Genomic DNA, 11,035 nt, shown 5'->3' with positions numbered 1-11,035 from the left:
CATGCCTGTGACCTGTCTAGCTAGAGGTGGTCAGTCGGGTTGACAGCATGGCATGAGCTCTGTCCTATTGAGCAGGTCTTACGTCCCGTCAGACAGCTGTTGGTCATAGCTGAGACACACGTGCTACTGTTGTGCCCTTAGCGATAGCTCGTGCTGTTCATTGTGGTCCACAGGGATCACAGTGGCAAGGACACTGTTTGCTTTTCTTCTTTGGCAGCTCCTACATCACCTTCTGCTACGATGAAAGTTAGTCCTCATGAGGGAAGCTTCTGGGTCAGCTACAGTTGGAGCCCTCCAAATCCTGTGTCTGAAGTGTCTGAAGTCTTCAGTAATGAAGGCTTACCCTTAAATTCTGGGAGGCAACCCAGGGCAACAGGAACAGCCTATGTTGTTTTGGGGGGATGCTTGGACTCCTTTTGCCAACAATTCAAAAGGAGGCTTCTCTTGCATGTCACTGTAGTCATTGTTAGATAGTCACGGGCTCTTGGGGAGACCTTACCATCTCAAGCGGTATAATTTCATTTAGACTACCTATCAAGGATGTAGTTTTAAATATCTAAAGTGTGCTTTACCCCTCCTCCCTGACTCTTCCTCTGTAACACCCTTCCTCTGCCCTGTCCACTTAAAGACCATCATTTTCTTCTCTCCATGAAGATTATACGCTTTTTAAAAAGCCAGACAATGTCTTGTTCTTCCTGTTTTTACTCTAGGCACAGGGAAGGCACCATCAAATGTCAATGGGCTGCCACGACAGAAAAGGACATCGTGATTATTTCCACAAATTAGGTCATTACATGTAAATTTGGAAAAGCCAGCTGGATAATTAAATGAACAATTCATTCTTTTTTTTTTTCTGAATGCAGTGCCATGGTCCAGTGGAAAGGGCAAACGTATTTTTGAATGGTACCAGGTGGGCAATTCAAACTTGGGGCCTCTGAACTTTGTGCAACACATGCATGGGTATTTTGTCAGTGGAGACTTAATGAGACTAGCCTGGTGGCACTCAAGAGTTTAGACTTCTAAGGGAGTTTACTGTGCCTTCCTTGCTGCTCTGATCTCCATGGGAAAGAAGTCACGAGAAGTGCTTTCAGAGATAGTTCTGAATTCATAAGTCTGTATGAGTGTGGTCCCTACAATGTCGGGAATATAGGGGGCACTCCATGCCAAGCATGGGGACGCAGCTCAGGGATCCCCAAGGAGCATATACATTGCAACTCCTGGTTTTATCGCTTTTCATTTTGCCATTCCCTGAAGAACATAGGAACATTTCATTACAAGTATGTTATAATCTAGCGAAATTGGAAAACATAGAAAGGGAGAAATTAGAAAGTGATTGCGTGTGGATGCAGCCCTTGCTGATATTCTCACCTCAATCCTTGTTGTATTATGTTTATTTGTTGTTTTTTTTTTAAATCTGTGTGCTGGGGTTCTTCTGGGCAATCTGTATTGGGTAATACTTCCGTAGGACTGGTAGGTTTTGGAGATAAGGTTCTGGCTTGATCTTTCCATTCATACTGTTGGTGTTTTTGTGATGATTGGTTTTGGTTTGAAGTCTGGCCTGCTTCTTGGGTTCATTTGCTTGAAATATCTTTTCTCATCCTTTTGCTCTGAAATGTTATCTATTCTTAATGATTAGGGGGACATTTCTTTGATAAAGAAAGTGGGTAGGTACAGTTTTTAAATCTAATATGTAACTTTGTGTGCTTTAGCGAGGGGTGAGACCATTGATGTTAAGAATTATTAGTGACCAGTGCTTATAGTTTCCTGTTTCTCATTGGTATGGTGTGTCAGCTATTCCCCAACCCCCACCTTGGTTTTCTGGCCTGGGATCATTTGTTCCTTGCATTTTCTTTGGTGTAACCTTCATGGCAACCATCCTACCCATAGCCCTGAAGAGACATAGCCAGGATCTGCCTCACCCAAATGATTATCTTTACCTGAGTTCTGATCACTGAGCTATTGCTCTTCTCTGCATGGCCTACAACCAATGCCATCTCATCTGACAGCCATTTCACTATGGCACCCTCATGAATGGCAGGGCCTATGCGGCCCTGGAAACTTTTGTGTAGTTCATAGGTGCTCTAAACAACTTAGTGTTCACCTGCCTTGTGTTGCTGCTGTCCTTCCTTCTGTAGCTCCAATCTGGTTTCACATTTCTTCTACAAGTTCTCATCAACATTTGCTATACTGTAGTCCTACCTTCATCAACAATGCCATAAGAGTCATTGCAGACATTTTCCTGAGTGACCTAAACTTATTGACCATGTTTTCGGGTTATTTGTTGTTGTTTTGTTTTTTGTTTTGTTTTTTTTTTAATCATTGCCAGCATCTAGCTCATCTGATCTGTTGAGGGCAAGAAGTGTGCCTGTGACCACCTGGTGATGGTCATCCTGAATTACTCCACTGTGACCTACACCTATATCCAGCCCACTGTGGGATCTGCTGGGCTCCTAGACAAGGCCATAACCTTTTTGTATAACTCAGTGACCCCCATCTCTCAACCCCCTCACTTATACCCTAAGAACAATGAATTCAAAGCATCCCTCAAACATATTTTCCCCTTGAAGACCCTTAGATTAGAGAGAGAGCAAGCAGAAAGAAGACTTTGTCTATGAATCCCCTGAGTATTGAGAGAATAGGCTAAGATCTCCCCTCAGACCACCTAGCCAAGTAAGTCTATGGATAGGAAACATATTGCTGACCTTTGCAATTTTTTTTAGTACCTCTTATACATTTTCACCTACCTAACACATTCAAATGTGTTTGATTGTAAGTACAGTGCTCTTAAAGATTAAGCTACTTCTGTGACTCACAGCACCAACCTAACTGCTAATTAATTCTGGAAGTGTAAGTTCTTCAGTGAAATATAATTCCTTTAACTTGTGTCCCAACAGCCACTACGATACTGTTACAGCTATGAGGAATCTTAGCTCATGTCTCCGGTGGGCTCTCACAGCGCTGGTTTGATTCTTCACATCTTTCCTATTATCATTTCATAACATTCCTTACAGCAGAGTTTGTATCCCAGGATAAGGGAAAGACATCCATTGAAGAAAAGTAGATAAGATTAGAATGTTGATCTTGACAACATCTGATGTCTACTGAACTTCCCCTGATTTCATCACATGGAGAAGTCAGACCAGAGCCAGACACTAGCACACTTGCCTTTTCCTAGACAAAGGGCCAGACCAGAGATTTGCTTAGTCACAGTTTTGACATACACCCCAGTGTCTGGTATGTTTCGTGTGACCAGACTTTTCCTGGAGGGCCATTGTTAAACTGTATTCCATGTGGGTAATGGTAACGTGATATATAGCATGTCCCATCATTATAAGAATTTCCAAATAATGTGCTTATGATATGTGTGCATGTATATGTGTGTGACCAATTCTGTACTTAGTGATTGGGTGATTATCAGTTCTATAGCTTAAATATCAGCCATGAGAATAAAAGAAGAAATGGCACAAAACATGACTTAAAGGTGAAGTGAACAGTGTGAAGGAAACTAACAGGCTAAACAGGTCCAGGGAAATGATTCACAGATGTCACTCTCTATTGTCATCAACACTGAGCCCAGAATCACCTAGGAGATTAGAGAGGAACACCTGTCCACGCAGGTTAGAGTGTTTCCAGAAAAGATTCACTGAGGCAGGGCATCCACTCTCCATGTAGGCAGCACCATCCCAGGGACCAGGGACTAGAAAGCATGGGCTAGAGGGGAAGGGAGAAAGCCAGTTGAGCACAGATGCTCCTCTTCTATGTGTCCTGGGCAGCCATGATGGGAGGAAACTTCACCATCACATATGGCCACTGCCAGGAGGTCCTGCCTCACCGTAGACCAAAGCAATGGTCAAGTGGCAATGGACTGAAGCTTCTGGAACCATGAGACAAAATAAACATTTTGGGAAAGGATTGTGGTCACGAGGATGAAAACCTAATTAATATAACACATCTGGTTCGCATCACAAGTCCTAGTATGGTACACATATAAGAAGGTTCAAGGAAGTAAATTGCTGAAGACTGTTAATGAAGAATATGTTTAGTCTGAAAATGACACAGACTGGTTTCAGCAGCATCTGCTGCAGACGGTGCCCTTTCTCCACCGAGCTGTATTTTGACCAGCATCTTAGCAGTGGCCACAGATGCACGTCCTCTTCTTCCTCTTCCTCTTCCTGACCTGCTCACCCTCCTTTTCAGCTCTCACTGAGTTTTCAGAGATTTATCCAGGAGTAGATGGTCAGCAAAACTCTCTCTCTCTCTCTCTCTCTCTCTCTCTCTCTCTCTCTCTCTCTGTGTGTGTGTGTGTGTGTGTGTGTGTGTGTTGTCTTACTGGTTTTTGTTTGTTTTGAGCTTTATTTTTGTTTGAGAGAAAAAAGGGGGCAGGAGAGAGAATGACATTGGATGGTTAGGGAGGGCCAGGGAGGAGCTGGGGGAGGGGAACAGACATGACCAACATGTATAAAAAGAGTTTAGCCTTTGCATCTTTATGATCTGTGTCTGTTTTTATTTATGACATGCAGGAAGCATTCCAGGTCATGTTTTGTGTGCAGTCACTTGTCTACTTCTCCTAAAACTGCTGAAAATAATGAAGGTTTCCTACCAGTTCAATTGTCTCATCATTGTAAAATTTAAGCAGGACTAATATATATGAGTTCATTTTTGAAAGTTACACTTCATCTCTGGTTTCTCAGTTTCCTCTTTCTCCATGCTAATGCTGCTAGCTTAGACTACAGCAGGTGAGAAAGAAGCTGTAGAATGGAAATTCCATGTCTCTCAACAATGGTCTTACCAAGACACTGGCCATGCTGGCCCCTCAAGATTCATTATAAAATTTAGATACACTAGTCAAAGTTCTCAAACAAGGCCCTATGATGTTTACAGGGTGGCTTTGTTTTGTGAGTATCACTACCATCACCCACTGAAAATCTTCCAGTCCAGGAATGTTGGATCTCCATTTAAATAAGCTTTAATTACTTTTGAAATAGTTTGTATTTATCAGGAAAGAAAGCTTGAATGTTTTGTTTACATTGCCTCTAAGACTTTTGTTGTTTCTTAGGTTACAGAAAGTGAAATTGTCCAGTTTTTGCACACTTAGGAACATCCCAGGCTGAAGAACAGCCTGCACATCACCACTTAATGTGATAAAGAGGGCAAGAGCCTGCCCAGGGCCAGCTTGACATCCTTGTTCCTCAGTGTGTAGATGAGGGGGTTCAGGGTTGGGCTGAGGACCGAGTAGAGCACCGAAGTCACTTTGCTTCTTTCTGGGCTGTAGCTGGAAGCAGGACTGATATAGGCACAGAACACAGACGAGTAGTACACAGAGACCACGATGAGGTGGGATGAGCAGGTGGAAAAGGCCTTCCTCTTGCCCTCAGCGGAGCGCATGCGCAGGATGCTGGCGATGATACAGCCATAGGATAGCAAGGTGAGCGCGAAGTTGATGCCTCCATAAAAGGCATCTGCCACAAGAGTCATAATGCTATTCACATATGTGGGGCTGCAGGAGAGCAGGAGGAGAGGGGGGATCTCACAGAAGAAGTGGGTGATGACCTTGGGACCACAGAACGACAGCCGTGTCATCAGGCTAGTGTTGATAGATGAATTCAGTGCACAGATGGACCACACACCCATGGCCAGGGCCCCACACAGCTGTGGGCTCATCCTAGAACTGTAGTGCAGGGGACAGCAGATGGCCACATAGCGGTCATAAGCCATGACTGTGAGCAGCAGCAGCTCAGAAGACAAGGACCAGACAAGGAAGAAGAGCTGGGCCATGCACCCCTTGAAAGAGATGGTGTTTTCCTCAGAGACTAGGCCAACCAGGGCCTTGGGCAGCACAGAGGAGGTGCAGATAATGTCCATGGTGGCCAGATTGCAGAGGAAAAAGTACATGGGACTGTGGAGCCCAGGGCTGGCGGTGACCAAAGCAATGATCACAATGTTGCCTGTTAGAGCCATTGTGTAGAGGGACAGGAAGCAGCCTATCAGGAGAAATCTTAGACTGCTGTGCTCTGAGAAGCCTTCCAGCACGAACTCTGTCACTACTGTCTGGTTGGGCCTTGACAGCATGTTGGAGAGTGTTAGGCCCACTGTTGTGTCTTTCATCTTCTGAGATGATATCTCAGTTTACCACTTCATCATGTGATTTTCAAACCTGATCATCTCAAATATCTGTGCCATCAGAAAGAAAAGGAGTGATAGTTTTTCCTTCATCGAAATTTCTTGTCCTTTATTTGTCTGTATCATGCCTTTTGGAAACCACACATATTTTATTTACGTTTAATTTTCTACCTACAAAGCCTCCCCCTACTGATTTGGATCAAGAGGGACATCTTTTCCTCTCTTGGCTTCTTGACCACGTGGACTCAGTGGAGCATCCCTCATTCAGGACAATGCTTCTGCTTTGCTTCTCCATCACCACCTGTAACCACCACCATCTACTCACAGTAACTGAAAATATAAATGTACTCCCTCACCATAGCTGCACCCCTCGCCGCCATAGGCGGTATTTTTCACATGATGATATCTTTTGGATGTATACACACTGAGTCAGTTCTTATACTTTGTTTCATCAGCTGTCCTTCTGACTTCTCCATCACTTTGTCTTCTTTGTTATTTGGGGCTTTACTATCCAACTCAACATTAAAACTCCATTCTCCATAGCCAAGTAGCTATGTATTTTCTGAATTTAATTTACTGTGATCTATGATTTACCTTGTTGATATTGCCATGACTCTAACCTACTTCAAATCTATTGCCCCAGAGATAGTTTCTCACAACCAAAGCCTGTAAATCCAGAGTACTTCTGTGGCTTTAAGGTCGCCATGAAGCACAGACACAGCAAAGCCATCATTCCAATAGCTGAATTCATTGCCATTCTCCACAGCTTTTTCTTTCTTTTTAAAAATGTATTTATTTATTAATTCATTCACATTACATCTCAATTGTTATCCCATCCCTTCTATCCTCCAATTCCTCCCTCCCTCCCACTTTCACCCTATTCCCCTCTCCCATGACTGTGACTGAGGGGGACCTCCTCCCCCTCAATATGATCATAGGGTATCAAGTCTCTTCTTGGTAGCCTGCTATCCTTCCTCTGAGTGCCATCAGGCCTCCCCACCAAGGGGACATGGTCAAATATGGGGCACCAGAGTTCATGTGAAAGTCAGTCCCCATTTTCCACTCAACTGTATAGAATGACCTGTCCCTTGGCTAGATCTGGGTAGAGGTTCAATGTTTACTGTACATACTGTCCTTGGTTGGTGCCATAGTTTTCCACAGCTTTTTTCTGCATTGTGTTAACGGCCTTGTGTGGACACTCACTCTCAGTTACCTAGTGTTTCAGGATGCTTCTTCTATGGAACACAGCTACATCTTCCTGATTCATTGTCTCACCTTAAGCCTACACATTTGACAGATAATCAGAGGATTCCTGTTCTACAAGACAAGAATGGTGTTTTGAATCCTATTATCTGTTTCACCCAACTGGTCCTCAAAGCCTGCAACTATAGATTTCAAAAAATTACAACTCAAGTTACCAATGTCTTCAGTTGTTTCACAGTTTGTGACTTCTTGTCATTTCCAACATTTTCATCTTCTCTATCCATCATCCAAGGAGCACAGAGTGTGCACCTTAAGGTAACTGTCCATCTTCCCCAAGTCCAAACTCACTATGACTCTCCTAAGTCCTTCAGCTTGTTAAGCTGTATAGCTTGATATAGAAGACCCATCAGACACCACCCATTTGCATTTTCTATAGGTTCCTTCATAAGCTCATGTGTAAACACTCTCTACTCCTATAGATTAGCGTGTGTGTGGCAATCTTACTCAGTGTGAAAATATTTTTTCTTGGCACCGCTCCTTTGGTGTGCAAGTTAAAAGTATTTTATGACTGAGCACAGGCATAATGTAGCAGTCAGTGAAGTTTTCCAAGGGTTACTGAATACAGTGGTGCTTACTACTTACCCACTTTTTCCTACATCAGTATTGTAACACTTTATTTTCTTTGATTACTTTTTATCTCACATATCTTTTCCACAATCTGGCCCACAACCTATTTTGTCACCAGCTTCATAGTAAGTGCTGAGTTTTAAACATAGCTGCCTTCATTTCAGATCAGAGATTCTTCAATATTATATTTATACTCTGCAACCATGTGACAGGGTTATGTCTGACCATGTGTCTCCCCCTTCTGCATACCTCTTCTCCCTTCCTCTTCCACTAGAGAACCTAATGAGTACTTGGCAAAGCATGTGGTTCTACAGAAACATAATTACAAAATTGAATTCCTCTAATGGCCTTGGAAGTTTCTTAATCTGGCTCATTTCTCTATACTTGAATTTGAAAGACACTCCTGGTAGTATTAATAACCCATAGGCAATGATAACTCCCATCCTCAGGGTTCACCTGTTTCTCAGTACAGGAAGTGTTGATCAAGATTAACCATAGGCTGAGCTAGAAAAACTGAAATTTGTAAAAAAAAAAAAAAGCTTGCTATTTGATAGAATTATCCCCATATCAATAGCACATCTATTAAAATCTAATAACATGGGAAATAAGTTATACATTCCTAAACAACACATCTCAAAAGACCTGAGAGAGAAATACAGTAAATACTGTGATTTAAGGACCCAGAAATAAGTCCACATATTTACATATACATTGTATATTATGAAGAAGCAAAAAAAAATTATACATACCAGAGAAGAGACAGCATCTATGCTGGCTAGTCTTCTGTCAGTTTGGCACAAGCTAGAGTCATCTGAAAGGAGGAATCTCAATAGAAAAAAAATGCCTTCATAAGATCCAGATGAAAGACATTTTCTCAATTAGTGATTGATGGGGGGAGGGCCAATCTCATGAGTCTTGGTACTATCCTTGGGCTGAAGGTTCTGGAATCTAGAAGAAATCAGGCTAAGAAAAGCAACAGGGAGCAGGCCAGTAAGTAGCACTTTTCCATGGCCTCTGCGTCAACTCCCCTTCCAGGTTCCTTCCCTGCTTTTGTTCCTGTCCTGATTTCCTTCAATAATGAACAGTGATATGGCAGTGTAAGCCAAAGAAACCCTTTCCTCCCCAAGTTGCTTCGGTCATGATGTTTCACTGCAGCAATAAAAATGCTAAGACCACATCTTCAACAAATGGTCCTGGTCAAACTAAACAGTAACATGTAGAAGGATGAAACTAGATTCTTATCTCTCACCATTCACACAACTCAACTCCAAGTGGATCAAGGAGCCTGACCTATGTATGACCCAACACCCTGAAAATGATAGGGAAGAAAATATAGAGTATGCTTGAACTCACTGACACAGGAAAGGACTTTCTAAAAAGGACCATGCCTCAAGATCAATAGTTGACAAATGGATTCACATTCGAGTCTAATGGCAAAAAGTCTTTATTAACTATACATCTGACAAAGGGTTAATGTCTAGAATATATAAATAAAAAATTAAACAGCAAGAAAACAAGAAACTCTACAAAAAACAAGGAATGGAACTAAACAGAGTTTTCAAAAGGTCAAACACAATAGCTAAAACAAAACAAAACAAAAAGATTAGAAAGATATTCAATATCTTTAGCCAGCAGGGAAATTGAAACTAAAACTCATTTGAGATTTTATCTTACTCTAGTCAGAACGGCCAGGATAAAAAAATAAATAAACAAATGAAAGCAGATGCTAGCAAGGGTTCAGGGAAAAGGGACACATATTCATTGATAATGGGAGTACAAACTGGTACAAGCACTTTGCAACTTAGTGTGGAGATTCATTGAAAATATGGAATAGACCTACCATATGGCCCAGCTATACCACTCAGGCATTGACTCAGAGAACTAGATATCTTAATAAAAAAGATTCTTGTTCTTTCATGTACATGATTGATCTACTCACAAGACAGGAAATAGAAACAACATAAATGTCTGCAAAATGATGAATGGATAGTGAAACCATGGCACCTACATAATGGAACCTACTCAGTTTTTAAGAAAAAAAGTGAAATCATAAAGTCTGTAGAAATATAGGCTGGAAGCAATTATGCCGAGTGAAGTACTCAAGGCCTAGAAAGACAAACACATGACTTCTGTAATGTGTGGATGCTATGTTTTTTAAGTATTAGTTATGTGTGTTTCCTTTAGAACACTCAAAGAAATTGGAGCCTAGTAAGGTACCACGGGAAGAAAGGCTCTTTTAAGCAAAAGGAGATGTAATATAGTGTTATAAGAAAGAGAAGGAGAAAATTAAATAAGAATTATGAGAGAGGGTGGGGGGTGGGAGGAAAGGTAGAGGAGGCAATGTGGTGAGGGATAAGTAGCACCAAAACCCTTTTGAAAAATCCACACGGAAGCCTGCTGCATTAGAAGCTTCCTAAAATATACATTGTAGTATAAAAGCAATTTAAAAGGAGTTACCATATAATGGGGGACATTACCCCAACTAGACAGTACATGCTACCAAATAAATCTCCAGGATATAGTATGTATTTCTGAGATGTTTAATCACTGGGTCCTAAAGACCCTCAGACATTACATATCATTGACACTGCTCTTGATTATCCTCTTGAATGTGATAGTAAAGTTCTATTGCTGGAGACATCACCTACTTGAACCACAAACATGTAGAGATCAAGCGGGTACTGGCCTGAAGATACTTTGCCCAAAACTTGATGATTTAAAAAAAATCATCAATATCACTCATATCTGGATCTGCCAGTAAAAATATGCCCACTGATGCAACAGTGGCACACATGTTATGGAGCTAACCAATCACCTTATGACTAAATTTAAAGCCCACTCCTCAAGATGGGACCCTACTTGCCACTGTTAACAAGTCCAAGAATTTGTTGATAGATATGTTACATGATCTAGGGAGAAATCTACTACTGTTATATTACTAAATAGACACAGTATTAAAGTGACTTCTAATAATTTATTGCTATACCTGTAGATCAGTGCATCACACAACACTCATCAAATAAGCTGCTGATGCTGCTTCTCCTCTTCCTTCCTCTGGATCTTCTAATTTCCCCCTACATTTTAT

The 11,035-nt window shown here is 41.7% G+C and overlaps 1 protein-coding gene across 1 annotated transcript; it reads right to left on the bottom strand.

Annotated features, from left to right (window-relative positions):
- Positions 1-5,133: 5,133 nt before the first annotated feature.
- On the bottom strand, positions 5,134-6,069 carry LOC311592575 (olfactory receptor 13A1-like; the record flags this gene model as incomplete). The annotated part of the gene is made up of 1 exon (XM_084773162.1): positions 5,134-6,069. The coding sequence occupies one exon, from the start codon at positions 6,067-6,069 to the stop codon at positions 5,134-5,136; it is 936 nt and encodes a 311-aa protein (XP_084629288.1).
- Positions 6,070-11,035: the final 4,966 nt, after the last annotated feature.

Source organism: Acomys minous (assembly GCF_964271855.1).
Source record: "Acomys minous genome assembly, chromosome: 2".
In the NCBI taxonomy this organism is placed as follows: domain Eukaryota; kingdom Metazoa; phylum Chordata; class Mammalia; order Rodentia; family Muridae; genus Acomys; species Acomys minous.
Note: the sequence above shows the minus strand (reverse complement) of the source record. Positions and strands in the feature narration are given on the sequence as shown.